The sequence below is a fragment of the Pseudopodoces humilis genome, chromosome 22 (assembly GCF_049639895.1).
Source record: "Pseudopodoces humilis isolate 2021_Gansu_Grassland_sample_001 chromosome 22, ASM4963989v1, whole genome shotgun sequence".
Taxonomy (NCBI): Eukaryota; Metazoa; Chordata; class Aves; order Passeriformes; family Paridae; genus Pseudopodoces; species Pseudopodoces humilis.
In genome coordinates, this window is record NC_142221.1 from 2202731 (window position 1) to 2230661 (window position 27931).

Consider the following 27931-nt stretch of genomic DNA (forward strand, 5'->3'; position numbering starts at 1 on the left):
GTCTCCCAAAGCCAGACTCAAGCAGCGTTACCAAGTTAGCAGTTCCTGGGAGCTGGGAGTGAATTTCCAGGTGATGGTGGAAGGAGATGTGTGTTACAGGGTGTTCTCAGGATGCAAATGATCCCTCCTGGTGATTGAAGCTGGGGAAATTTATTCTCACCTACTTTATTTACCTCCTTACTCTGTCTCTGAGTCATTGCAGCATCTCAAAGCTTTTAGGGGTTCCCAGTCAAAACAGGAGGAAAGGATTTGAATTCATCTGAGGGAAAACCACTCCACAGCTTGGGAGTAAAAAAGGGGAATTCAGGACTTCTCCTGGGCATCCAGGGCAGGGATATTTTCCTGTGTCTGGTGACCTGCAGGTGAGATGGGACCAGCCCAGGTGCCCATGTGGAAGTATCTTCCACCAAAGAGGCTTGGAGTTATTTCTGTGTGCCAGGGACTGCTGTGAGGTGGGGATGGAACTGGGCCATGCCAGGGAGAGCAGGCTGAGCTGAGAACTGCCCTGGCAGCAGGTGACAGTGACTGGAACCAGCCAGGTGTTTCCAGAGGCAGGTTTGTCCCTTGTGCTGGGGGGGATTTGAGGGGGAAAGGTGTGACTGGAAGCAGAGCTCCACAGAGCACTCTGTGTTTGGGCAGGACATGCAAACATCTGTTTGGATCTCATTTCACAGAGCACTGATCTCCCTGTAGCACCCGAGATGTGGGTTTGAAAACACAAACAAAGTTTTTTACAAGATAACCATGTCCTGTTTGTGCTGCTCTGCTGGAAGCAGGGGAAGCTCTGACCACTGCCTGTCCCAGGGCACACTGTGACTCTGGAGGGATTGCAAACATTCCTGTTTGGTGTCTGCTTTGGACGCTCTGCCCCAGCCCTTGGCAGGGCTCTGGGTCCCCTCCCTGCCCCGTGGCCCCCCCAAACTCCTTCAGTTGTGTTTGTTGAGCTTCTGATAACAGAATTGTGAGCTGCTGAGGTTTGGGAGGGAGATTAGCATTGCAGAAAAGCTGGGCTTGGAGAGGACCTGGAGGGCTGGACTGGCTTTAAAGTTGTCCCAGCTGGCTCAGGACCAGTCCTGCTGGGTTTTGAACATCTCACTGGACATTTCTCAGCTTCTTTGGGTGCCGGGTGCAGGTTTGATCATTCTCAGGGTGAATAATTTTTCCCTTGCTGCATTTGGTACCTGTTCACTCTTGTCCTTTCACGGGGTGTCCCAGAGGATCCTGGCTGTTCCTTTCCCCTCAGGCAGCCCAAGGCAGCAGCTGGATCCTTCCTTTCCTTCTCCTTCAGGCTGCTCCCACCCCCTGCAGCCTTGCCTCGTCTCTCAGCTGGAGATATTTTTGGCAGGAATAAATGGGACTGTGCTTCAGCCCTGTTCCAGTCAGCAAGGTGGCTGGAGTCTCCTCGGTGGGAAAGAGCTCTGCTAGGCCGAGTTTAACACGGGGTTCCTGGAGGTAAAGCACTCCAGAGAGTGAGGAATTCACCCAAATATGTCTGAAAATAGAGTTTCTGACCGATGGATGGAACAGGCCTGATACTAACAAACAGGACTTGTTAAATGTGGTTTTTTTGCCTGACACTTGTGCACAAATGAACCACAGAAAGGTCCAGTCTGGCCAATGAAACCACTACAGCCACTCAGTCCTTGCAGGAGCTCTCCAGGTGATGCTCTCCACAGGACACATTTTTAACATTTCTTTAACATAAGCTTTTTCCAGCAGAGCCCTTTCAGAGCCCTCTCTGTCCTCAGCCAATGCCACGTGCTGGTTTGCTGCCTCAGCTCTGGGTGAGGGGCTTTTGTGCAGCAGAAACGCTGTGCCAGGGACATCCCCTGAGTGGGGTTTGCCCACCCCTGCCCTGCTCCATCCTTGGCTCTTCTGCTGCTCCTCTCCTGGCTGGGGATGAGGGTTTGTACCAGAGATGTGAGCAGGGCTGAGGCTGGAGGTGCTGAGATGCTGTGCCAGCGCTGGTCCCGCACTGCTCTCGATGAGTGGGGCTGTCAGTGACACTTTGGGAGGGAGGGCAGGGCCCAGCATGGCTGGGGGAGCCCTTCTGGAGGACCTGGAAGGGAATCTGGGGGATCCAACAGGCTTTGCTTCTGAAGCACTTTGGCTGTGATGTGCTTTGCTCCGCTGGGCACCCTGGCTGGATGTGTTTTTGGGGGTGTCTCTGGATGGAGGGCACTGGGTTTGTTTGCTGGCAGCCTGCTGATCTCTGCCCACTCTGCAGCATCTCCCAGCCTTGCCCTGGTCGTACCCAACCCACGGGCTGCTCTCAGCGCTGGGTCCAAGCACCCAGCCCTCCTGTCCCTGGGGAGGGCTGAGCATCCCCCCTCCTGCCAGCCCTGGATGGGCTTCCCTCGGGCTCTTCTTCTGTCAGGCCGGCTCAGTGGCACTGCTCGGGCTTCTGGGCGTTTCTCTGGGGGCTGCTGAGGCTGCTGCCAGGTGGGATGGTTCAGGGAGCTCAGGTGCTGTCAGGGTGGGATGGTGCAGGGAGCTCAGGTGCTGTCAGGGGGATGGTGCAGGGAGCTCAGGTGTTCTCAGGGGGATGGTGCAGGGAGCTCAGGTGTTCTCAGGGGGATGGTGCAGGGAGCTCAGGTGCTGTCAGGGGGATGGTGCAGGGAGCTCAGGTGCTGTCAGGGTGGGATGGTGCAGGGAGCTCAGGTGCTGTCAGGGTGGGATGGTGCAGGGAGCTCAGGTGCTGGGCTCTGCTCTCATCACGGCACAGCTCGATGTGATGGTCGGGGCATGTCGCACTGCACTGGGAACAGTGAGAAGCACGACACGAATCTCTCATGAGCTGAACAGGAGAATGAGGTTTATTACCTCAGATCTTCTTTTATAGACTGATATGTGAAAATCCAGAAAGGTAAAACTCTTCCTGGTCAGTGAACTAACACATCACCATCATCGGTCAGTGGTGTACAGCACCCCCTGATAAACAACAACTGCAGATTGTTGTGCTTTACCAAGGACTCTTTGGATTCTTTCTCATGCTTTCCCAGGCCAGAGTGAGAAGCCTGTGTGACTTAATTTCACACAGGCTCTGTTCTCCCTGACTGCTTTCAGCATCCACAGGGCCACGCTCCCAGATGCCGCTGGCAGCACAGGGAGCTGCCATCCTTCACACCGAGCAGAGCCCTCCATCAGCACCAGCAGTCCCACCCTGGCCTGCAGAGTCTGGGCTTCATCCTGCTTCTTCTCCTTTCCCCAGAGCTGCTGGAAGTGCCCCAAAGTGCTGGAACAGCCCCGAGCTCTGCTCATCCTCCTGCTTCTGCAGCTGTTCCTGTGCACAGGGACAGTGCTCACAGCAGTGTGTCCCCTCCAGGGCCTGGCCCTGTGCTCCCTCCAGCTTTTGGATGCATTTGTGGCTGCTCTTGTGCCTGTGGGGCCCTTCTCCCAGCCCCAAGCCCGCTCTGGCAGGAGGTGTTTGCCCTGTGCCACCCCCAGGGCTGGGAGCTGAGCTTTGGGAGTGCTGAGCTCTCCTCCCACGGCTCCCGGGGAGCGCAGAGGAGCTCGGTGCCCTACATAGCCCTGACAGGCAGACACCATCCTCACCTAAGGATGCCACACTCACACTTGGGCTTCTGCTCTGTTTATTTTAGGCTCCTCATTCCCATCAGGTCCCATCAGGGCACAGGGATTAGCATGTTCCTCCCCCAGGGGAGGCTTTCCTGCTTGCTCTAACAGTGGCACCCCTCTGAGCGGGCCATGAGGGTCCGTGCCACGCCAGGGCCTCTTATCTCACCTCCAAACTTGTCCACTGTCCTTCCCCCACAAGGATCAGTCACTTGTCAGGAATGCAGGGACTCATTTAGCTCATCAGCAAAGGCAGGAGTTGTGTCAGAGCATCTGCAGGGCCTTTTTGCCCAGGCTTGGCAGTGCCTGCCCTCTCCATCTACCTGAAAGGAGCTTGTAGCCACGTGGGATCGGTCTCTTCTTCCAAGAAACAATCACTAGGACAAGAGGAAATGGCCTCAAGTTGTGCCAGGGGAGATTTAGGTTGGTTTGGGGGGAAAATTTCTTTACCAAAAGGGTTGTCCGGCCCTGGCATAGGTGGAGTCCCCATCCCCGGAGGGATCTGAATGATGTGTGGTTGTGGTGTTTGGGGCATGGCTTAGTGGTGTGCTTGGCAGTGCTGGGGGTATGCTTTGATGATCTTAGAGGTCTTTTCCAGCCTCAGTGGATCTGTGGCTGATTCTGGGAGAGGCACAACTTTCTGGAAGGTATCTCCAGGCCGGGCTGGACACTGGGAACAGCCTGTCCGGCTGCAGCGAGCGCCGCTGCGGCTCTGGCACCGCGCCTGCTGCTTTCCAAACTTTATGTGTTTGAGTTGTGATATGGCTTTTGCAGAGGAATGCCAAGGAAAAGTACTCCTGTGATTAAAGCAGCACCCTGGGGGGGCAGCCGAGCCCGAGCTGAGCCGTCTCCTGCCCGGGTGGCTGCTCTGGAGCCAGCGGCCGCAGAGCCTGTCTGGGTGGCACCTCTGCAGCTGTCTGTGAGCTCCTGGTGGCTTTTCCAGGTGCCCACCAGCACAGCTGGCTGAGTTCCTCCACCCCAGGGGTGCTGGAGGCTCAAGTCCCTTCCCTGGGGTCATCCCTGCTCCATCCCTCAGCCAGAAAGGGGAGCTGCCCTTCCCTCCCCTCTCGCACAGGTTTGTGAGCAGACGTGTCCCTCTTCCTCTCGCATTCCCCTTCCTCTTGCTCGTTCCTTCTCCCCCTCTTTACTTTCTTTTTTCATCTCCTCCCATCTGTCCTTCTCACATCAGGCTATTTTGGGCTGAGTTTCTCACTGTCAATATGGTAGGAACCGTGGTGCAGCTCCTGTCTCTAGAGGATGAACACTGCTTTGGGAAGCCTCCCCAGGCACTTACCTTGCTTGGCTCACGTTCACCCCCCTGCCTTGACCCTCTCTTGAAGGCATTTTGAGATCAGGGTGGAAAAGCATTAAATCCTGCCCAGAGCCAGGGGACAAAGTCATCAGATTTAATACCTTTCCACCTCAGTCTTGAAATGCCTCTGAGCCTTGCAAGTGGTTATTAAAGCAGCCTGAAGCCAAGAGTGGTGTTGGCAGGTCATTACTTGTGTCTGTAACTTCCAGAGGCTTCAAGTCAAGGCATGAATTTTTTGTTGCTTTGTTTTGTTCATTTGGAAATGATGGCTGTAAATTGAATAGGAAATGCACCACCAGAAGTGAATTTTTAATGTTCTTCATTTACCAAAAATTCGGGAGACAGTGGTGAAGGCGCAGAGTTTGCTGGGAAGGAGCAGGTCCCTGTGTGAGCTGGGCTGAGCTGCTGCTGCACTTCTCTTCTCCCTCCCTCTGAGCATCCTGGAGCCCTTGAAACACAGGGACAGCATTTAGCCTCGAGTCACCAGCACGAGGCACACGAGCTAAGTGTCACCCAGATCCTGCAGTGGCCTGGCAGAGCTGGGGGAGAGCTGGGGCTGGCTGCCTTCCCCGGAGAGAAGGGAATTGCTGCCCCAGTTCTTGGGGTACTGGAGCCCAGGGGTGCTGTGCACATCCCTGCCCAGCTCAGCTTTGCTGGGAGGTGCTGGAGCCAGAGCTGAGGAGGCAGGATGAGGTGGAAGGTGCTGCTCAGCCTCCAGCATGGGTGGGCAGGTGATTGCTCTCTCTTTTACATAAGCAAGCTTTATTATGGCTTTGTTCTAATAATAAATGTGCCTTTGTCTCTTCACCTTCTAATAAAGCCTTCCCCTTTTGTAAGGGGCTGTAGCTTGAAAGGTGGGGGCAGACCTATCTCTGAAGCAGCCAAGAAGTTCCATCCCCCTCTGCTCCTCTCCTTTCTCCCACCCTTCCCTGCTCTGCTCTCCTGTCTGGGAGGTGCTGCTGGTGCCAGCCTGGCGTTGTGGTTTGTGCTTGGCAGCACCAGGACAAGGGGCCTCAGCTTCCCCTGCCTGGGGACAGCTCTGCTCTCCCAGCCCTGGATCCTGGAGGGGAGCAAAGGTCGTTTCTCTGCCTGTGCCGTCCTTGTTTTCCATGGGAATGGGATGAGCCGAGCTTTGTCTGCTCTCATGGAGCCAGATCTGGATGAAATAAAAAGGTCAATTTGAAGTAGATTATCTTAAACACATTAAAAGCCAGCATAACCTTTCTGACTCCATTAAGTGGCTTTAGTTCTGTATATTGTAAATCACTCTTAAAGCCTTTTGGGATCTGGAAAATGGCTGTTTTCCAGATGAGATTTCAAATGATTTTCAGTTTTCTTCGAGAAATCTCTATATTTTCTCAACATTTCGACTGTTGGTGAGAATTTGGGTGCCTGGTGGGAAGAAGGAGAGGTTTCAATGGGATACCTAAAATCATTTCTTTCCTCTGTGACCAGCACAACCAAGTTCACTCATTTGGGAGCCAAAAGCACATTTTTGTTACCAAAAAAAGGGTTATTTTATTGCATGTGCTTTAACCAAGGCACAGAGTGTCCAAAGCCGCCCTTGGGGCAGTTCATGTCTGTCCATGACTTTGGAATCCCTTTTGTTTGTGGTGCCTCCATGTGAGTGAGGTGTTTATCTGAGGTGTTTATCCTCCTCCTGAGCCCGTGGCTTTGGGGGAAGGAATCCTGGGAATCTCCCTGGCTCATCCCAGTTCTCCAGAACCTTCAGCTTCTGCAGGGCCCCATTGATCTGTGTGGTTTTGTGCCTTTGCTGCTTGGCTTTCAGGAGGGCTGCTGTGCAGCTGGAATTAGCTCCTGTTCCTCCACCCTTCCCGGCTGCCAGCTGGCACCAGATTAGGAGAAAACCAAATCATTTGCTGATTCTTTCCCCATAAACATCTCTGTGAGGCAGAAAAGGCCACTGCTCCAAACCAAAGGCAGGCGGAGGGGCCCGAGCAGCCCCTGCTGCTAACGTGGGATAATCCAATTTAGCTGGAGGGAGCCTGAGCTGGCAGAGCTCTGCTCTGCAGCTGGAGAAAATCCGGGATGCTGGGCAGGAATAAATGCCAGGGCTGCTCCAAGGCACAGCCCAGCTGTAGAGCCACCCCAGGGCTCGTTCTTGCTGCGAGAGGTGGCACAAGAAACTGCTTTGGTGTCAATTCACTTCACGCTCCAGGAGGAGCTTTGCTTGCAGGAGAAAGCTGGAAATGAGCAGGGAAGTGGGGGAAGATGGCAGGAGCTGAGCCCAGAGAAGAAGAGGCTCTGGGGAGATCCTACAGCACACTCCAGTACCTAAAGGGGCTCCAAAAGAGCTGGAGGAGGGCTTTGGATAAGGGCCTGGAGGGCCTGGAGTGACAGGACAAGGGGGAATGGCTTCACACTGACAGAAAGCAGGGCTAGATTAAATGTTGGGGATAAATCCTTCCCTGGGAGGGTGGGGAGGCCCTGGCACAGGGGGCCCCATCTCTGGGAATGTCCAAGGCCAGGCTGGACAGGGCTTGGATCAACCTGAGACAGAGGAAGGAGCAATGAGCTCCTCCCCAGCCTCTGCACAGACCAGAGCCCAGGAGTAGGAGCAAAATAAATCCTGTCCCAGGGAGCCTGCTCCTCGTAGCTGAGGGATGGATCAGCTTCCTCTGGGCTCCCATTTCTGCTGAAATGTGAATTTATTGCTTTTATTTAGTCTGAACTGTGCCGGAGTGCTGCAGACTCGTAAAGCAAAAGCAAAATGCAAGAAAAATCTTTATGGTCTGCAGCAGCCCCCTTGGCTTTGATGTTTCCTGGTGTCCCTGGCTCACAGTAAATAAGGGAAGGAGAGAGGGCACTGCTGGACAGGGAAGGGCCCAGGCTCAGGCAGGCTCAGTTGATGATGGGCACCCAGGGCCGTCCCAGGGGTGTCTTGATGACAGCATCATTTTTGCAGGGGAATTTTTTGCTTTGCAGCTGTAATCGCTGTGTTTGATAACCCTGTGCTGTCTGTCTGTCTGTCTGTCTGTGGGATGCACAGTACACGAGCACAGGCCCTTTGCCTCCCACCCACTCTTGTTTTTCTCTGTGATCTTCCTCCCCTTGCCTTCAACCCCTCATCACCCTCATCATTCCTCTCTGTTATTTGATTTTATTTTTGGTTTATTTTTTATTCTATTTACTTCTCCCTTCTCTGCTCATCACTCATGTCTGTAAAAGCAGCCCAGGAGAGGCACAATGAGTTCCTGAAAGCACCGATCCTTCAAAGTCTCATTTCTCAGCACCAAGTGCGGCACTGATTAGAGGCAGAGCAGCGACACAATTTGTGAGAATCATTAAAAAGGAAAATAAAAAAGGCATAAAACAGGCACAAAACCTGGTTTTATCCATGGAGCCAAGTCCTTAAAGGGGCTATTATTGGCAAAGCCACCAGAGCATCACTGGGAGATGAGCAGGGACATGTCCCAGGCGTGGTGTGACCTCGGCTGAGAGCTCGGGTGGCCTCTTCTCCGGGCTGGCGTTCCCGGTGGGACAGCCCCAGTTTGGAACTGGTTTGGAACCAGTTTGGAGCCGGTTTGGAGCCGGTTTGGAGCTGGGGGCTGTGCATTCCCTCACCCTCTGTGCTGCTCTCGCTCTTAGGCCTCACGCCGAGGATTTCAGCGTGGATTCCTCCTTCTCACAGTAAGTTCTCCGCGGGCGTTTCCCGGTGCCGCGGGGAGGGACAAGGGACCATGGCTTGCCCTGGGGAAAAGCCAACCCTGCTCTCCAGAGGGCAAAATCCCCTTGGAGTTTGGGGTGTTTGGTGCACATGGTGAGCTGAGTTTTTTGCTGCTGAGCACAGTGGTTAACCTTGGCTCTAAATTACCATGGAATAAAGCGGGTGATCCATCCATGGAAGTGTTCTCCAATGGAAGGGGTTTGGAACAAGCTGGTCCAGTGGAATTGTCCCTGCCCCTGGCTGGAACCAGATGACCTTTAAAGGTCCCTTCCAAGCCAAACCAGTCAGTGGTTCCATGATTTTCCTGCTTTTAAGGGAACTGATAAACACAATATTTGTCCTGCACTGCTCTCAGGGAGTTTTGTATGGGAGCAGCAAATCCTTCTGCAGTGATTCCCACCATGGGGAGGATTCTCTGCTCCCAGGGACAGACAAGTTTCTTGAGGAAGAATTGATAGCAGCAAACTGGCAATTATCCATTAACGATGAGCTCCATGCACAGCCCTAATTAAACAATGTAGATTCATCAGCACAAGCAATTACAGGAGCAGACTCGTGAGTGTCAGTCTCCAATGTTGCAAAACAAATAGGCCAAAGGAAACACAGCCTGTCATCGCATTGCTGCTTCCCTTCTGGGGTTCTAACCTTTAGTAAAAGTGTAATTCTTGTAGTGAGAAGCAAGTTGTGCCACTGCCCAGCCATGAGCAGCATCCAAACCTTGGGTGGGAGGTGCTGCCCATCCTGGAAGTGTCCAAGGCCGGGTTGGATGTGTCTTGGAGCAGCCTGGGATAGTGGAAAGTGTCCCTGCCCATGGCAGGGGGTGGAACAGGATGAACTTTAAGGTCCTTCCAGCCCAAGGTATTCTATTATCTTCAGCTTGAAGCCCTGAGCATGTCCCTGATTCCTCCATAGTTTGGTTTGGTGACTGGAAATGAGCTCTGCAACTGCTGAACACAGTTGGAGAGGGATTACAGCTGCCTTCAGGGAATGAGGAATCGATAAAAATCCCATTTCCATTGCAATGTCCTCCCTAATAAAAAATTATACATATATATGAACTAAAAGTCGAGCAGGAGATTTCTTTCACATCTCTTCAGGCCCATGAAGCCCTTCCTGCAGTCTGTGTCAGCCCTTGTCCCACTGGCACACGAGGGTTTGTGGGATGAGTTCAGCCCATGGTGCGAGATAAATGGCCCTGGAGGCCAAACCTACTCTTGGGCAGGGTTTTTCCTGTCATGACTGCTTGGAATTTGCTTTTCATCCCCAAAATAAGACTGCAGCATTGCTGCTGGAGCCAGGATGACATTACCTGCACCCAGCTGAGTTTAATTTGCTGCAGAGTGGCTTGCAATATCAATTCTTTCTTTGGGCAAAAAAATCACGCTCCACGATAAAAGAGGAGATTTTTTTCTGATTGATTCCCATGGTAAATGCATGAAACCTTGAAGAAATGAGTCTTTGGGCTGGAGGGCCAAGATGTGGCACAGCATCCTGGCTCCCTGGGCAGTGTTTATTGATGTGGGACTCGATTCTGCTGATCACGGTCTGTGAGGAGCCTCGGCATGTGCTGTGCCAGGGAAACTCATTCCTGGGGCTGCAGGGGCCAGGAGGGACAACTGCCTTTCCACAGGGTTGTGGCTGTGCCAGGGTGGCTGTGACAGTGTCACGGTGGCTGTGACAGTGCCATGGTGAATGTGACAGTGCCATGGTGAATGTGACAGTGCCATGGTGAATGTGACAGTGCCATGGTGGCTGTGACAGTGTCACGGTGGCTGTGACAGTGCCATGGTGGCTGTGCCAGTGCCACGGTGGCTGTGCCATGGTGGCTGTGATGGTGGCACAGTTGTGACAGTGCCAGGGTGGCTGTGACATTGCCATGGTGATTGTGACAGTGCCATGGTGAATGTGACAGTGCCATGGTGATTGTGACAGTGCCATGGTGATTGTGACAGTGCCATGGTGGCTGTGACAGTGCCATGGTGATTGTGACAGTGCCATGGTGGCTGTGACATTGCCATGGTGGCTGTGACAGTGCCATGGTGATTGTGACAGTGCCATGGTGAATGTGACAGTGCCATGGTGAATGTGACAGTGCCATGGTGAATGTGACAGTGCCATGGTGGCTGTGACATTGCCATGGTGATTGTGACAGTGCCATGGTGATTGTGACAGTGCCATGGTGGCTGTGACAGTGCCATGGTGAATGTGACAGTGCCATGGTGGCTGTGACATTGCCATGGTGGCTGTGACAGTGCCATGGTGGCTGTGACAGTGCCATGGTGATTGTGACAGTGCCATGGTGGCTGTGACAGTGCCATGGTGGCTGTGACAGTGCCATGGTGGCTGTGACATTGCCATGGTGGCTGTGACAGTGCCATGGTGGCTGTGACAGTGCCATGGTGCCTGTGACAGTGCCATGGTGAATGTGACAGTGCCATGGTGATTGTGACAGTGCCATGGTGAATGTGACAGTGCCATGGTGGCTGTGACATTGCCATGGTGCCTGTGACAGTGCCATGGTGGCTGTGACAGTGCCTGTCACAGGCTGGTGTGGGACCTGCTGAGCACCTCGGGGCCGGGTGCTGCTGTGATCCGTGAGGATCACCTGGGATTCTGGGATGAGGGGGAGAGCAGCTCCAGTGTTGCACCTACTGAGGGATGTGAGATGAGAAAATTCACTAAAAGTGTTCCCTGTTTGCAGCACTTGGCCTTTTGGACCCTGCCAGAGGTGTCCCCAGTGCTGTCCTGTACCTCCCTCAGGACCTGAGATCCCCCCGAGAGAGGAATCCCTGCTCTCTCCTTCCCTCCGCGGATCAGCAGCGCTGCCATGGAGGGCTCTGTCCCCAAAGCGGGGACAGGCAGCCCCCGCTCCCCGTCCCTCCCTGCCTCCTTTGGGCTTTCCTGTTTGAAAACACGCCCGAGACTGGCGGCAGGAGCTGCTGCAGGGGGAGAGCTCCGCGGCTGGCCGAGGATGCTCTGGGGAAGCCGAGACATTCCCGGGGGCGAGGGGAGCGTGTCCAGCCGCCCTGGGCTTGTGGCACGGCATCGATCCTGCCAGGAGGGCTCAATCCAAGCATCCCCCGGCCCATGGGGCAGGAGAAGCCCCTGGAGCCGATCCCCGGCCCGGTTTGAAGCCGTTCAGCCCTGCCGAAAGCACAGCCTTTCTCCTCCTTTGAGTAATTGTTCAATTACTGCTTATTGAGCGCGGGGGCAGCTCGTTCCGTCTCTGCCTTTGGCAGGCGCCCAGGCTGTCTGTGCGCACAGCTGTACAGCTATTCCCATTCCCACTGCCCTTCCCATTCCCAAAGGCTGCTCTGGGAGCGGCTCCGGGAGCTGGGCAGGGCTGGAGCTGCCCCCGTCCCCTGCTCACCCCGGAGGATGGAGGAGGGTGGCAAACACAGGGCACAGAGCTCAGCCCGTGTCACCCATCTCGCTGTATCCGTGTCCAAACCCCCGTTAGCATCAGGAAAATGGTGGGGAAAAAAGGCAAAACGTCCCAAAGGGAATCAGGAGCTGCCGGGGTATTTCCAGCCCCAGCCTGGCAGGTTTTGTGCTTTATTTGGGAAGGATTTTGGCTCTGCTCAGGTTCCAGCTGGCACCGGCAGCTCCCGCTGCTGAGCACGGTGCCTTCAGAGCATCCTGCCCAGGCTTTGCTGCTCCTCGGGCTGCTGGGAGAGGAAATGCTGCAGACCCGCACTGCCAGCCCTGCTCCTCACCTTCCTCTGAGCCGGCTCTGGTAGCCACAGCCCATCCCCAGGGAGCCCAGGCGGGCCAGCAGCACATTTCTGTAATCCCAACCTGGCTGCAGCCACATTTCTGTGTGTTTGGTGCAGGTGGGTTTGCATGGAGGGTGCAGAGCTGCTCCCTGGGCTGAGCTGGAGTGGAGGGGTGAAGTGGGATCTCACTTGAGCTGCCATGGCAGAGGTGGGTGCTGGCACCTGCCAGATTGCAGAGATTTCTGGGGTTTTAGTGGTTTGTTTGTTATAAAAAAATAAATCTGAAGCATCTAGTTTACATCCTGCTACATGATGGCAGAAAATTCTTGAGAAGATTTCTGGGACTAGAAATTGTCCCAGGCTGGATGGGCATGGGAGCAGCCTGGTCTAGTGGAGGAGGTCGGAATGAGATGAGCTTTAAGGTCCCTTCCAACCCAACTCATCCTGGAATTGTATCAACACCAGCATTTCCCACCCAGGGGAGTGTGAGGGGAAGGAATGCAGCTGTGGGGAGAGGCTGGGGCTTTTTTCCTTACCAAGAGCCTTATTTATTTGAAGAGACGTTTCTCATGGCAAGAAGTGTCTGATATAAAATCCAGGAACACCACCCTGGGAAGCCAAGTCTCTCTGCAGAAAGGAGCAGGAGGGCTCTGGGCAGGTCCTGGGGCAGGGCTGGCAGCTCCCTCCCTTGCCTGGCCGCTGGATTTTGGGGCACTTCCATCTTTCAGGCCAGGGCCAGGGACTGCCACAGGCTGTGGGGACTGGAGGGAGCTGCCTGTGCCCCACTGCTGGTGTAAGTGTCCCGTGGATGCAGAATTTGGGGGGGTATCTCCACCTCCCCATCCCTATATGAGTTCATATTTTTGTGTTTTCCTCCTTTTTAAGAGAGCTGTCCCAGCTCTCTGGGGAAATGGGAAGTATGGAGCAGGGGCTGTGCTCCTCAGTGTCTATTTTAATGCCAGTGGGCTGAGATATGCTCGTCCCGGCCTTTCAACCTGCACTTTTCCCAACAAACTATTGTGTCTTTTTTTGGGAACTCATCATCTTACAACAAATTGCCTCTAATCTTAGATTAATAAAGTACAATAAATAACCCAGCGAAGAAAACGAAGTCGCTCAGGCATGATGAAGTGCATAATAGCAGTAATTACACTTCCAGGCAGAGGGTTTGGAACTAAACTTGTACCAGGATCGTTGTTTGCATGGCCTGGGGGAGTTCAGTGAGGGCGAGGGGGGCGAGCTGTGGGCTGCCTGTGGAGCTGCTGACCCTTGGAGTGGCCTGGGATGGGCTGGCACCAGGATGCTCAGACGGTGGGGATGAGGTGGGGAGGATACTCCAGGTGGGAAGGATGCTCCAGGTGGGAAGGATGCTCCAGGTGGGAAGGATGCTCCAGGTGGGAAGGATACTCCAGGTGGAAGGGATGCTCCAGGTGGAAGGGATGCTCCAGGTGGGAAGGATGCTCCAGGTGGGAAGGATACTCCAGGTGGAAGGATACTCCAGGTGGGAAGGATGCTCCAGGTGGGAAGGATGCTCCAGGTGGGAAGATGCTCCAGGTGGGAAGGATACTCCAGGTGGAAGGATACTCCAGGTGGAAAGATGCTCCAGGTGGGAAGGATACTCCAGGTGGGAAGGATGCCCAGCCATGGCAGCAGGGAGGGGACACTGAGCACCCCATCCTGGCTGAGCTGCTCTGAAGGCAGAGCTGTCACGCTGTGTTTTGGGGTGGTAATAATGCAGTCAGAGTTTTGCCTGAATTTTATTTCCAGTTAACTTCCTGACAATGAAATTAAAGGGTATGTTTTACATGATATCATCTCCTTCCCTCAGCTGGAAATGGAGTAGGAGCTTTGATGCTTTGGGGTGGTGCTGCAGCCTGGGAAGAGCCATCCCTCATTCAGCTGTGGGGTGTTGGATTCACCTGCAGAGTGGGACCCCCACAGAGATCTGGGGCTCAGCCTTGGCAGCTTGTCTGCACAGGAACCTGTTCCTTCCACATTCTTTTATTTCTTCATTTCTTTGCAGCGTTAAACACCTTGTTCCCCCCTGTCAAGACACGGCTTTTTTGTTGCTTTGTTGTTTTTTCCAGTGCTCCTTCTTCCTGCAGACATCAGGATGGATGAACACGTGGGCTACTTCATCATAAAAAGTTAGATCTAATCATTTAGTCCTTTTATCCATCAGCAATTACAGTCCTTGTCTCGAGGTGGGCAGATCAGTGAACCATCTGTCTGGTGACAGAGATTTATTTTGCTGTTTGTTGCTTTGATACAAGACAAATGTCAGGCAGAGGAATCGTGCTCCCTGAAGTCTCCGGCTCCTCAAGGCACTTAATCCTCGGGGACTCTGATGAATGGGGTGCTGCTGTTGGAGCTGAAAGCCAGTTCCCAGCACTTCCTGGGCATTTTTAATAAGGAGAAGGGGCAATTATCTTGCGTGCAGCGTTGTGAGCAGTTGTGACAGCTGATTTATGCCCTGGCACAGAAAAATGATTTGCCGAGTCTGGCTCTGGGAACGATTAATTTTAACACGTGTAAAGGCTGAGCTTGGAGGCTCTGCATTAACGCTGTTGGCTCCTCAAGCATCGTGCTGATGAGCCAGGGCTTGGAAATTCTTCTGCTCTCTCCCTGCAGTGGGGTCTGGGTTTGTCCTCCCCTTCTCCCTTCTCGTGGTGACCACGACCCCGGTGTGGTGCAGAGCCCCTCTGGCCACCCCTCGGCCCGGGATGAGGATCCGAGCAATGAGGATCCCGTGAATCCCCTTCCCAATGCGCTGCCTGATCAGCTGGGCGTGAGCGCTCGGTAAAGATTTATCCCTCCCGATAAATCAGGAGCCGGCAGCTGCGGGATGGAGCGGGATGACAGCGATTGTCACCGGGAATTTGCTCACCTCCATCCGTGCCCGGGCTCGGGAACGCGCCTGCTTAATGAGGGCTCCGTGACCTCTTGCAAGCAGTTAAAAAAGGAGTAATAACAGGAGCACTTCCTTAGGACGTGCTGGATACAGCGGGTAGGGGAAGCGACGTTCGCATTTAACTCCTTTATGGCCGGTAAGGAGCAGATTTTGGCTCGGTGTAAAGGCGAGGCAGGAGGAGCCGCTCGCGTTTCACTCAGCAGGAGCGGAGAGATTTGGGGTGATGAATAAATGACTTTACAAAGTGCCACGAGAGGCGGTGGCGGATGAGCTGAGCTGGGACGGGTTTTTCCCGCACGCCCTTCATCCCCATCCCAGACCCCCCTGAGGGGAGCCTCCAGCCTCGGGGAGCTTTTCTCCCATCCCCACGGCCGTGGGCATCCAGCTGGGATGTGGGGCTGGCAGGGGGCTGGCAGGGGTCGCTGGGGAGGCAGGAGAACCCAAGGGAGGCGTGGATGGGGCATTTCCAGATTCACCTCCCTGGCAGGTGACTCCCTGCCCTGGCACAGTCCCCGTGCCAGGGGTCACCACCCTGGACCCCGAGCGGTGTTTGGAGTTGGTTGTCAGCTCCTGGGTTTTTCTGGAATGACCAAGTGTGGTATCTTAGCAACAAAGGGAAATTTTCTCCTTTCAGAGCGGAATTGTTTTTTAGCAGCTTCCATGCTGAGCGTTTCTCCTCCTCAGGCAGAGGCAGGGCATGGACAGAGCCAGGACATCCCGGGGACCTTGGGGACACGGTCCTCGCCAGCTCCTGCTCTGCTGCAGCTGGAGCAGATGGAACGGGGGGAGGCTGCTCCAAGGCCGCTGCTTTTCTGGGAGCTTTTGGATGTTGTGGAGTGCGTGTGAAAGGAGAAGTTTGTGACTCTGCCATCACCTGGCTGTGTGTGAGCGAAAGCCAAGCCCCGGGCCCCCGGCAGAGCTGGCCCCGGGGGTCACACCTGCTGCTTTGGTGGTCCCTGGGGCTCCCGGCTGCCGCTGCCGCTGGTTTGGGGCTGCGGGAAGCGCCGGGAGCCCGAGGCGAGCCTGGGGTGACCCGGCCGGGATCGGGGACAGAGGGGCCCCGGCTCTGCCCTGGCACCGCACTGACGGACCCCTCTGGGGGCTTTCCCCGCAGGGTGCAGGTCGAGTTCTACGTGAATGAGAACACCTTCAAGGAGCGGCTGAAGCTGTTCTTCATCAAAAACCAGCGATCCAGTGAGTTCTCCGCGCACGGACCGCGCTGGAGCCCTGCCCGAGCCGGGAGAGCCGCGCTCTGTCCTGTGCCATGAGAAGCCATTGCCATCTGCTGGTGGCCTTGTCCCCGCGTGTCCCCAGCCCGGGGACTCTGGGGACTCTTGTTTGGGTGTCCCCGGCCCGGTTTGGGGGATGCTTTGCATGGGGAGGAGAAGCTGCCTCCTGCCACCTCCGCTCCCTGGGGACAGCAGCCACAAGCTGCCTGGGAGCAGGGTGGGGGACAGGGAGCAAATGTCCCCATCACATGCTGCCTGTGCTTCCCTCAGGCTGTGGGGACAGCCAGGCCAGGCTGTGTTACCCACTCCCCCTCCAGCCACCGGCATTAGTCTCCACTTGACTAATGGTGTTTTTATTTTCTTTCTCTGAGATGTCATTAGCTGTCTGGAGGGGGCCTGCTCGTTAATTTATAAATTCGCATTTTCTCTTCCTGCCTGCATCCTGTTGTCTTGTTAAAAAGCTGGAGCGCAGCACAACAGGGTGCCCACGGGGAAGTTTTTAATGAAAATGTGATGAATTTCTCACTTGTAGTTTGAGTAATAACTCCGTGAACTGTCTGGGGAGGCAGAGTGGATAAAGCAGCAGCTTTTCCTGGCCATCCCTGTCCCTGCAAGCTGCTTGTAATGGGGTCAGTGCTGGTCTGGTGCCTTTAAATGCCTGCTAATGAGGGGGACACGCTCCAGCAGCTCCTCTCACACCTATCGGGGTCAGCAAGGAGCTGACTCATGGTTCTTTATTTCTGAGCTGGTCTCTTGTGTCCTGACAGCGGGCAGGACACGTGGAGCGTGGGCAGTGCTGCTGACCTGGGGCTGTGCAGAACCTGTGGGGCTGTGCCCAGGATGCTCAGGGTTACCCAGGGTGTTTGGGGTCCATGGGGTGCTCAGGATGCCCGGAAATGCTGCCCCATCCCTGCTCCCCTCCACCACAGGCCTGAGGATTCGGCTCTTCAACTTCTCCCTGAAGCTGCTCACGTGCCTCCTGTACATCGTGCGTGTCCTGCTCGACAACCCCGAGGAGGGCATCGGCTGGTGAGTGCCCCCAGAGCCCCCAGAGCCCCCAGCCCACCCCAGGCAGGGCTCAGTGTGGGTGCAGCAGGTGTGAGGATGGGTTTTCTCCTCCCAGCTGTTTGAATTGGTACTTTAACAAAACTTCCCAGGCTGGGAGCCCCTGCTCAAACCCTGGGTGTGGGGGTATCTGCTGGCCCTGTGCAGTGCATGGTGGAAAAATTCAGGTTGTGTTCACTTCCAAATTCTGTCTGACTCTGTCAGGGGCCTTCAGACACAGGTGAGAGCTCAGTGACTCCAGGGCATCACCATGCAAATATTTCCTGAAGGCTGACGCCCTTGAAGACATAAACACTAAATCCCATTTAAGCATGTGAGAGGGAAATCCGGTGTGCTGTGTGAATCCTTGAGGTGATGGATGATTCCCCACATCAGCTTTGTGCTGGGATTCAGTATAAGCCTATTTTTAATGTGTCCTTTTTTCGTTTAGCTCATGTACAATGTGGGTTTGTTTTTTTTTTCAAGAGGTTGGAGAATTGGTGATTTGATTTTCTCCTTGTAAAGGCTGGACTACCAGGCACATCTGCACATTCTGAAAGTTCTTTCAGACCTGTGAGAACAAAGCACAGGTGCTCACCCTTGAGAGGTTTAGCATGGCTGCAGCTCAGGGAATTCCATTTTCCTGAGGCTGGCCAGCAGGATCACATCCCTCACAGCGAGGCAGGGACAGCTTGGCTCGGTGCTGCCTGCCTGGCAGGGTGCTGGGGGCCCAGCCAGCCCTGTCCCAGAAGCAGCAGCTCAGCAGTTTTTGTAACCTGGTAATTCCCAGTTCCCAGCTCCCTGCAGCCCTCTGCCAGGGAGGATCAACATTCCACAGCATCTCTGGTGGGGGCTGAAGCACCTGAGGGGTTTTATCCTCCAGTAATGAGATGTTCAAGGCTGCCTGGGTGAGACTTTTCCTGTGCAAAGCCCTGGCTGTAGGAATCAGGGTGTCTGGATCCATGGAAATGTTGTTCAGTGATCCCAGGGAGTCAATCCCAGCATCCCTGTTCCCCCACTGACTGCTTTTCCCTGCTCTTTCTCTCCCAGCTGGGAATGCGAAAAGCAGAATTACACAGCGTTCAACCAGTCCACGAACATAAACTGGTGAGTGTGGAGCTGCTCCAGGGCTTTGGCTCAGCTCTGCCAGGATGTGGGAGCAAAGGGATGGAGGTGACTGCTGCTGGCAGCTGCCTGAGGCCAATTCTTGGTCGTGGGGCTGCTCGAGGGACATGGAACAGCATCCCAGAATCAAATCCATTGGCAAGAGCTGCACCCTTGGGAATGGCTTATTTCCAGTGCAGGGGCTGCTCGAGCAAACTGTGCAGGAGGGAGCTCCTGAAGCAGCCACGGCCTTGGGCCTGCATTCAACAGGGGATGAAGACCCTGGCAGCTGGGCCACAGCTTTCAGATCCCCTCTGGGCTCTCTTTGCAGGTCCCACATCTTTTGGGTGGACAGAAAAACCCCGCTGTGGGCCGTGCAGGTGAGCAGCCCTTGCTGGGTGTGCAGGAGCCCAGGGGAGCTGAGCTGGGAGCTCTGCTCCCCCTGTGAACCCCCCAGGGGTTCTCCGGGGCAGGGGGGGCTCGGTGAGCTCTGATCCACTGCCAACACCTGGAGAGAGCCCTCAGAGCCTCCCCTGTGTGTCCCTGCAGGTCAGCATCGCTCTCATCAGCTTCCTGGAGACCATGCTGCTCATCTATCTCAGCTACAAGGTGAGAGCCCGGGCCGGGAGGGCTCAGCCTGGCTCTGCCCCTCGGCAGGAATTGATTCCTGCAGCTCGGAGCTGGCTGGAGATGCAGCACCCGGGCAGGATTTGTCTCGGCGATGTCTCAGCCGGCTCTGGATGTTTTCCTTTCTCATTCCCCCTCGGGCTGCTGGATAAGCGTTGTGCAGAGCAGAATCTCTTCTTTTTTGTGCTTTCTCGGAAATTCAGACCTATTTAAGGCAGGTTCAGTGTTTTTAGTGCCAGGCTGACACATCCCAAGTTTCCTGAGCTCGGCAGGGTGACTCCTGCTCCTTCCCAGCTCTGCCACCTCAGGAGGGAGCGGCACCACTCCAAGCCAGACAGGGAGAGGCACAGACTGACCAAAACCCCTTAAAATGGCCAGAAAAAGTGACCTTAACAAATGGCACCTTCTCAGGGACTGGGGGAGGGTTGGCAGCAGAGACCCAGACCCTGTGTCACCTCCTGCTCCAAGTGCCAGCCATCTGTAGCTGTCACTGTCACCCTCCATCCTTGCGCCAGGCGTTGCTGTCCCCCAGTTCTGGGTGGCAGCAGTGACAGACAGAGGGATCTAGTGGCTGTGGAGAGGACTGAGGGGTTTGGGAATGTTTTCTGTTCCCAGTGTGTCTGCAACCACCACTGCACCTCTCCTGGCCCACATTCCCCTCATCCAGCAGCGTCTGTGGCAGAGCGTGGTCGTGTTAATTGTCCTCTGGCAAGTTTTTAAGCTTATTTAATTCTTCTTTGGTTTTGATTCCTCAGGGGAACATCTGGGAACAGATTTTTCGCATTTCCTTCATCCTGGAGATGATCAACACGGTGCCATTCATCATCACGGTGAGTGTGTCCCGGTGACATTCGAAAGCAGCTCTAAGTGTAGTAAGTGCTGTACTTTTGGTGCTGAAATTAAGAAAAGTGGGTGTCTGGCCAAGTGGTATTTAAGGCTGGTAGCAAATTTTTCCTTCAGTAGTTGACAATATAATGACTTTCTCTGGAGTGTTATCCCAAAACCCATCCTCCCTTTCCTGCTCCACTGCAGCCAGGGAAGCAGGGATGTGTTTGGTGGCAGCTTCTGCTCAGCTTGGATTTGGATCCTTACACACAGGGAGGATTGGCTGCTTATAGCTCTGTTTTTCAAAAGGGCATGGGTTTTTCTGCTAATAACCCTTGCTTTTTGTAGATATTCTGGCCTCCTTTGCGGAATTTGTTCATTCCTGTGTTTCTGAACTGCTGGCTGGCCAAGTACGCCCTGGAGAACATGATTGTGAGTGTTCCCCTTTGTCCAGCTCCTGGGGGATGTGGAGGGCAGCAGGACCGGGAGGGGACCCTTGGCTGCCCCTGGGGCAGGATTTGGAGCTTGGTGAGTGCAGCTGTGCCAGGGAATGCCAGGAGTACCAGGAATTGCTCAGTGCCTGAGCCAGTGGCAGGAGTGCTCAGGGGTGAGGTGTTCCAGCCATTCCCCTGCTCCCATGGGAGCTGTGTCTCCCTGACCTGCTGATGGGAATGTGAATCCCTTCCCAAGGGCTAAACCCAGGCTTGACCTTCAGCGGGGAGGGCACTGCTGGAGCCAGCAAGGCAGCAGTTGGTGCTTGGAGGGAGCTTTTCCCCCAGGCTCTGGGAGCTGGTGGGAGCCCTCCCCTCTGTCCCCAGAACGATCTGCACAGAGCCATCCAAAGGACGCAGTCAGCGATGTTTAACCAGGTGCTCATCCTGATCTGCACCCTCCTGTGTCTCGTTTTCACGGGGTGAGTGTTGTTCTCCATTTCTCTAAACCTCCCTCCTGATCCCGGGGATCCAGCTGTGCCCATCCCGGGAATCCAGCTGTTCCCACCCCGGGAATCCAGCTGTGCCCACCCCGAGAATCCAGCTGTGCCCACCCTGGGAATGCAGCTGTGCCCATCTGGGCTGGCTGGCAGAGCCAGGCTCTAGCAGGGCTCACACCTTCCCCTGCTTTGCTTCCTCCCCAGCACACTGAGCACTGTGAGGGGTTTCTAAGTCAGACTGATGATCCTCCTTTATTCTCGGGTTTTATCAGGAAGTTTTGGGTGAGGATGAGGGAGCTGGGGGATGTGGGCACGGCAGTGCCAGAGCAGTGCCGAGGGCAGGGATGGCAGCTTCCCCCAGGGACAGGTGTGGGATGGCTCATTCACTTCCAGCCCAGCTCTTCCTCCCCCACAGGTCACAGCTCCTGAGCTCATTTGTGTAATTGGCCACTGGGGCTCCTGCTAATTAACTGGGCCCTTTACTCTGTGCATTGCCGACATCAAGGCTGTTTCTCTGGGCAGGGGCAGCAGAGCTCATCACTGGCTATTTAGCCCTGAATTAGGCTTTGAATTCTCCTCTGGCTCCCTTGGTCTGGGTTTGAGGCATATTATACCATTAAGTTGCTGAATGGAGAGGAAATGAGGCTTTTAGGCTCATGAGTTTTTGGCAAAAAAGACGATGCTCTGGTGTGGATGACTAATGCTATTTCAGAGCTCAGTGGTGCTCCCAGCCCTGTTGTTGGATGAGTTTGGGGGAAGGGGGTACAATTTGGGAAGGCTTGGGTGACACTTGTGTCCAGCAGGATGGCTTTGAGCTGCAGGCTGGTGGGGTTTTGCCGCCCTGTGTCCCAGGCAGGCCCTGCTGTGATGGGGCTTTTCCCTTCCAGGACCTGCGGCATCCAGCATTTAGAAAGAGCAGGTGAGAAGCTCTCCCTCTTCAAGTCCTTCTATTTCTGCATCGTCACCTTTTCCACCGTGGGCTACGGAGATGTGACACCAAAGATTTGGCCTTCCCAGCTCCTCGTGGTGATCATGATCTGCGTGGCCCTGGTGGTGCTGCCGCTGCAGGTTAGACCCGCTCAGCTGAGGGTGGGGAGGGGCTCGGGGCAGCCCTGCCCATGGGGACATCATCTCCGTGCCCTCGGCAGTTCGAGGAGCTCGTCTACCTGTGGATGGAGCGGCAGAAGTCGGGAGGGAATTACAGCCGGCACCGCGCCCAGACGGAGAAGCACGTCGTCCTCTGCGTCAGCTCCCTCAAGATCGACCTCCTCATGGACTTCCTGAACGAGTTCTACGCCCACCCACGCCTGCAGGTGAGCTCCAGGCCGCTGTCCCGCCGTGCTGGGCTCGCAGCCTCGGACCCCGACCCACGGCGGCCTCTGTCCCGCAGGATTACTACGTGGTGATCCTGTGCCCGACAGAGATGGACATCCAGGTGCGGCGTGTGCTGCAGATCCCGCTGTGGTCGCAGCGCGTCATTTACCTCCAGGGCTCCGCGCTCAAGGACCAGGACCTCATGAGAGCCAAGTGAGCAGGGACACGCCGCACGTCCCCGGCCAGGGATGTCACCCCAGCTGTGTCCCCGTGTGCCTTTGCTGGGTCTGGGGTGGGCAGTGCCCAGCCTGGTGGGCGTTTCCCGGGGTCACCGCTCTCTCTTGGCAGGATGGACAATGGAGAAGCTTGCTTCATTCTCAGCAGCCGAAACGAGGTGGACAGAACAGCGGCGGTGAGTCCGGCCGGAGGGTGGGGATGGGCAGAAGGGATTGGGGTGGTGTTGATCTCAGCTGTGCCCAGCAAAGGAGGGTGCAGTGAAGAGGCTGAGCACCATGGAGAGCCTGGGGTATGGCACAGAGGCATGCAGCCCCTGTGGGCTCACCTTTCTTCTGCTGGTTTCCCATCAGTGCTGGGTTTCAGGGAGCAGCAGGGGCAGGAGGAGCCCTTGCTGTCTCCAGGGTGCCTGGGTGCTTTGCAGTTCATCCCAGCTGTAGAAGCCTTGGGGAAAACAAATCATCAACCAAGTAGCTCTTGTTGCTCTTGTCCCTGTCCAGGACCACCAGACCATCCTGAGGGCCTGGGCTGTCAAAGACTTTGCTCCAAATTGTCCTCTCTACGTTCAGATCCTAAAGCCAGAAAATAAATTTCATGTCAAGTTTGCTGGTGAGTTGGAGCAGCTGCACAGCAGCTCCTGGTCAGCTGAGAGCCCTCCTGGATCGGCAGGAGGAGGAAACACCCAGTGCCCAGCACCACCCCAAAATGACCACATTCCCAGGCACTGCCAGCCAGGGAACCCATCGGTCCCCCTCTCCTCCGTGATGGTCCCCTCTGCCTTTCAGATCACGTTGTGTGTGAAGAGGAGTGCAAATACGCTATGCTGGCCCTGAACTGTGTCTGCCCTGCCACCTCCACCCTCATCACGCTGCTGGTGCACACCTCCCGTGGCCAGTGAGTGCCTCCCCTGCCCGTCCCTGCCCTGCCCCTGCCTGAGCCGGGAGGGACGGCAGAACTGAGGTCTCTGAGCTCAGGGGGGGAGGGTGGGGGTCTGGGATGGTTCTGGGGTGCACAGGGGGATCTGTGGCCCCCACCCAGACCAAGAGCAAAAGCCCATATTGGAAGGGGACCACACCAGTGCAGCTGGGCTGGGAAGTGCCAACTTTCCAAAGACTGGAGATAAAAATATCTTTGCATTGGCACAGTCCTGCTGGCAGGAAGGCGAATTCACAGCACAAGCAGCCCCAGAGCCGGCAGGGTTTTTTAGTGGGTATATATCCAGCATGGCTGGGGGGAGCTCTGCCAGCACAGGAGAGCAGTGCTGTGTGCCCTGCACATGGGCCAGTCAGAAATGGTAGAATTTTGGGTAAAGTGCCATCAAAACAGTTATGAAACATCCTTGCCAGATGCCTCTCGCCCCATGCTTGGAGCTGTTTGCCAACACGGGCTCTGACCCCTCCCTCTGCACTCTGCAGGAGCCCTCATTAACTAAAAAGGCATTTAAAACCCAAAATGAAAACGAGCTCATCCTCGGGAGCACCGACAGCTCGTGGTGATGTGTCACTGTCATCTCCTGCTGTCAGGCTCCAGGGCAGCTCCAGACATTATTGGTGCTCTGCCCTGGCATCTGGCTGGAATTCTGGGATCTGTGCCAGCTCCAGAGGTCCCATCCCAGCTCCAGAGGTCCCATCCCAGCTCCAGAGGTCCCATCCCAGCTCCAGAGGTCCCATCCCAGCCCTGGTGGACCCCTCCTGATGCTGCTGCTGTGGTTGCAGGGAGGGCCAGGAGTCCCCGGAGCAGTGGCAGAGGATGTACGGGCGCTGCTCGGGCAATGAGGTCTATCACATCCGCATGGGAGACAGCAAATTCTTCATGGAGTACGAGGGGAAGAGCTTCACCTACGCAGCCTTCCACGCACACAAGAAGTGAGGGCTGGGGGTGATGGGCAGGGGGATCTGCATGACTGGGGGGCGATGGGCAGGGGATCTGCATGCATTGGGGGTGATGGGCAGGGGGATCGGCATCCCTGGGGGGTGATGGGCAGGGGCTAGAGGGAACTCTGAGCTCCCTTGAGCAGGGACAGTGCCCCCGGAGGGGTTTTTCTCCGGCTGGGAATGCCCAGCCCCTGCTCCCGGCACAGGTACGGTGTCTGCCTGATCGGCATCCGGAGGGAGGAGAACAAAAGCATCCTGCTGAACCCCGGCCCGAGGCACATCATGGCAGCGTCAGACACCTGCTTCTACATCAACATCACCAAGGAGGAGAACTCTGCCTTCATCTTCAAGCAGGAGGAGAAGCAGAAGAAGAAGGGCTTTGCTGGCAGAGGCAGCTACGACGGCCCCTCGCGCCTGCCCGTGCACAGCATCATCGCCAGCATGGGTGAGTCAGGGGGCAGCAGGAGCCTGCAGGTCCTGCTCCATCACCTTCCCCACGTTTGGGCTCGTTCCCTCCCCCACGTTGGGTTTTATTTTGTGTTTTGCACGCTCCTTGCCCCTCACCACTGAAAGCTGCTTTCCATCCTCTCTCCCAGTCGTCTCACCAGTAAAATACACGTTTCCTTGCACCCTGGGTGCTCTCAGCAAGCTCAAATATCCTTATTAAACCTCGTGATGTCCATTATCATTAAGGGTATTTGCATAAATGCCCCAAGTCTGGATTTAGCCTTCAATTATTTCCAAGGCTGGAAGGAGAAATGCCTCGGGGCACATCCTAAATCACGTTTACGAATCCCAAGCCGAGGAAGAGCGTAGCTTTCTCTGCAGCGAGCGGTGCATTTGTGCAAGTGAAAAATACCATGAGTCATTACTTCCCTCTTGTATCTGGGGAGAACAAGTTTTGGAGGAGCTGAGCCACACGAGCACATTATATTTCAGGCAAATAATTTATGTGTTTGTACTCCTGAGCAGCAATTTGCATAGATTATCCCCCAGCAAGCCGCAGAGCGCTTTGCTGAGCGGTGTTTGTCACAGCTCTCGTCACACGGCTCCTGCACAGAGGGACCTTTGGCAAAGGTGATGAGAGGGACAGGAACACCGGGAGTGCCAGCAGGCAGTGATGTTTGGCAAGGCCAATGCCTGGGCTCTGCTTCTTGGGACGCTCCATCAATGCCGTGGTGGAGTCGCCATCCCTGGGGGATTTAAATGATGCGTAGGTGTGGCATTTGGGAACGTGATTTAGTGGGGGAATGGTTGTGTTCAGTGATCTTAGAGGACTTTTCTAGCCTTAAGGATTCTGAGTTTCTAAGGGCTGGAGCTGATCAGGAGGGATGTGGGAGGTGGATGAGGGCATTGCTGCCTGCCTGCCTCGCCCTGGGGCTGTGCATGGGAGGGGCAGTGCCAGGGCAGATCCTGGCTGGTGAGGAGCTGCGGGCAGGGCTTTGGCTGCAGGGTTCTCATCTCAGAGACACGATGGGAACTCCTGCAGAGCTTGGTTTGGCGGCTCTGGCAGCAGCAGGTGGGTGAGTGGTTCAGGACAGAGCCCAGGGGAGATGCTGCACACAGCAGTGCCTGGCTGGAGGTCACTGCTGGGGGCTTTGCCTGCACTCCCTGTGCCCACAAATGGTTGACCACTGTCCTGATGGGACGCTTGTAGTCGGATTCTTTTTCCCCTTGGACTGAAGATTGATGAGAGAGAGGCAGTTTTCTCTTGTTCAGACTTGTTTATTCTTCTTTTATCTACATTATACGGATACAAGGTACAAGGAGCTATGTGCACTGAGAGGTGAAAAATGGCTAACAAAGATCTTCTTCAAGGTCTTTTATATGTCCATTTACCCAATTAATAAATGCCAAGTAAATTATTTTTCTTAGTGACCCAATGACCCAACACCTGTGTGCAGCACTGTGGCACTCTCCATCCAATCACTTATTTCTACCCAAAAACTTCTAGAAGAAGATGAAGAAGGAAGAAGGAAAAGAGACAACACCCTAAATCCTACATCTTGTCTTTTGTTTTCTAAACTAGCTTAAACCTTTAACTTTTTCACCCAGTGACTTAAGAAAGCTCTCTAATTTATACGCTCACACTCCTAATTTTTCTATTTAACTTTAACAGTTGTTTTCATGGTGTTATGTGAAATTCAGTGTTTTCTTGGATGTCAGAGCCAGGTATCAGAGATAAGGTCACACTCTCTGTACCTCTGACGCCAGCAGAGCACCAGCTGGGCTGTCTTCTCCCTGCACAGGGCTTGAGGACGGGGCTTTTCTGACATTTCCCCCCCTTAGAGCGTGTTTGCTGTGCTCCCTCCCCGCCGTGTCCAGGTACAGTGGCCATGGACCTGCAGAACACCGAGTGCCGCCCTGCCAACAGCAGCAAACTGGCGCTGCCGGCCGAGAACGGCTCGGGCACGCGCCGGCCCAGCATCGCCCCCGTCCTGGAGCTGGCTGACACCTCGTCCCTGCTGCCCTGTGACCTCCTCAGTGACCAGTCCGAGGACGAGATGACGCAGTCGGACGAGGAGGGCTCGGCGGTTGTGGAGTGAGTCGCTCCCTCTCCATAGAGACCTTCTTTGTCCGGTTCATTCCGGTTGGATCCGGTTGCATCTGTGGTTGCTCCCAGTTGGTTCCAGCTTCAGAGACACTGGGACCATGGCACAGGGCAGGCTGTGGTGCCCAGGGATGCTCAGGCTCAGCCCCTCTTGGCTTTCCCATGAGAGCTCTGTCCCTGCAGCTTTACAATCTCATGGGCATAGCAAAAACTACTCCTAAATATGTGTATTCAGGGAATTCCCAGCTGCTGCAGCAGAGTTTTGCACAGCCTTTGCCAGCGTTGCTGTTGAATGTTTTCCCCAGCATCTGAGCGCTGGATAAATGGAAATCTCTCCCCGTGTCCTCACACAGATTTCTCTCTGCTGCAGGTACGTGAAGGGCTACCCCCCAAACTCGCCCTACATCGGGAGCTCCCCGACCCTGTGCCACCTTCTGCCCGAGAAAGCCCCGTTCTGCTGCCTGAGGCTGGACAAGGTGTGGAGGGGCTGTGGGGGCTGTCTGGGGCTGAACCCCCAGGATGTGTCCGCTGACACGTCCATGTCCCACACGCAGGGCTGCAAACACAACAGCTTCGAGGACGCCAAAGCCTACGGGTTCAAGAACAAACTGATCATCGTTTCGGCAGAGACAGCTGGCAACGGCCTCTACAACTTCATCGTCCCGCTGCGGGCGTACTACCGCTCCCGCAAGGAGCTCAACCCCATCGTGCTGCTGCTGGACAACAAGCAAGTACTTTTCCACGGGTCTTCTCCCTCACACAGAGCCCTCCCTGCGTTTCCATCTCGTGCTGCGGGATGGGAGGGAACAGCGGGGCCACCGTTGGCTACCTCGGCTGGTTGGCCCTGGGGTTTTGAGTCTGTCCTTGCTGCTCGGACGTGCTGAACCACCTCACTCTCTGTGGCTCTCCCCCCAGGCCTGAGCACCACTTTCTGGAGGCCATCTGCTGTTTCCCCATGGTTTACTACATGGAGGGCACCATTGACAAGTAGGTGT

General features: G+C 55.3%; 1 protein-coding gene across 7 annotated transcripts in view; it reads left to right on the forward strand.

The window, feature by feature from the left end:
• The window catches only part of KCNT1 (potassium sodium-activated channel subfamily T member 1), a 77365-nt gene that overhangs the window by 38344 nt on the left and 11090 nt on the right, over positions 1-27931 (forward strand). For 4 of the 7 annotated variants that reach the window (XM_088065844.1, XM_005529191.2, XM_088065845.1 and 1 more), the window contains exons 2-22: positions 8498-8539; positions 16318-16397; positions 17362-17461; positions 18527-18583; positions 18912-18960; positions 19130-19189; positions 19963-20037; positions 20381-20464; positions 20851-20945; positions 21851-22031; positions 22112-22276; positions 22354-22490; positions 22626-22689; positions 23012-23120; positions 23297-23405; positions 24227-24376; positions 24592-24830; positions 26711-26927; positions 27307-27412; positions 27491-27663; positions 27852-27923. In XM_088065844.1, the coding sequence (XP_087921970.1) occupies positions 8498-8539; positions 16318-16397; positions 17362-17461; positions 18527-18583; positions 18912-18960; positions 19130-19189; positions 19963-20037; positions 20381-20464; positions 20851-20945; positions 21851-22031; positions 22112-22276; positions 22354-22490; positions 22626-22689; positions 23012-23120; positions 23297-23405; positions 24227-24376; positions 24592-24830; positions 26711-26927; positions 27307-27412; positions 27491-27663; positions 27852-27923 (2364 nt within the window). The remainder of the gene's footprint in view (positions 1-8497; positions 8540-16317; positions 16398-17361; positions 17462-18526; positions 18584-18911; positions 18961-19129; positions 19190-19962; positions 20038-20380; positions 20465-20850; positions 20946-21850; positions 22032-22111; positions 22277-22353; positions 22491-22625; positions 22690-23011; positions 23121-23296; positions 23406-24226; positions 24377-24591; positions 24831-26710; positions 26928-27306; positions 27413-27490; positions 27664-27851; positions 27924-27931) is intronic. The other 3 variants (XM_088065848.1, XM_088065849.1, XM_088065847.1) reach the window with 1 other exon arrangement.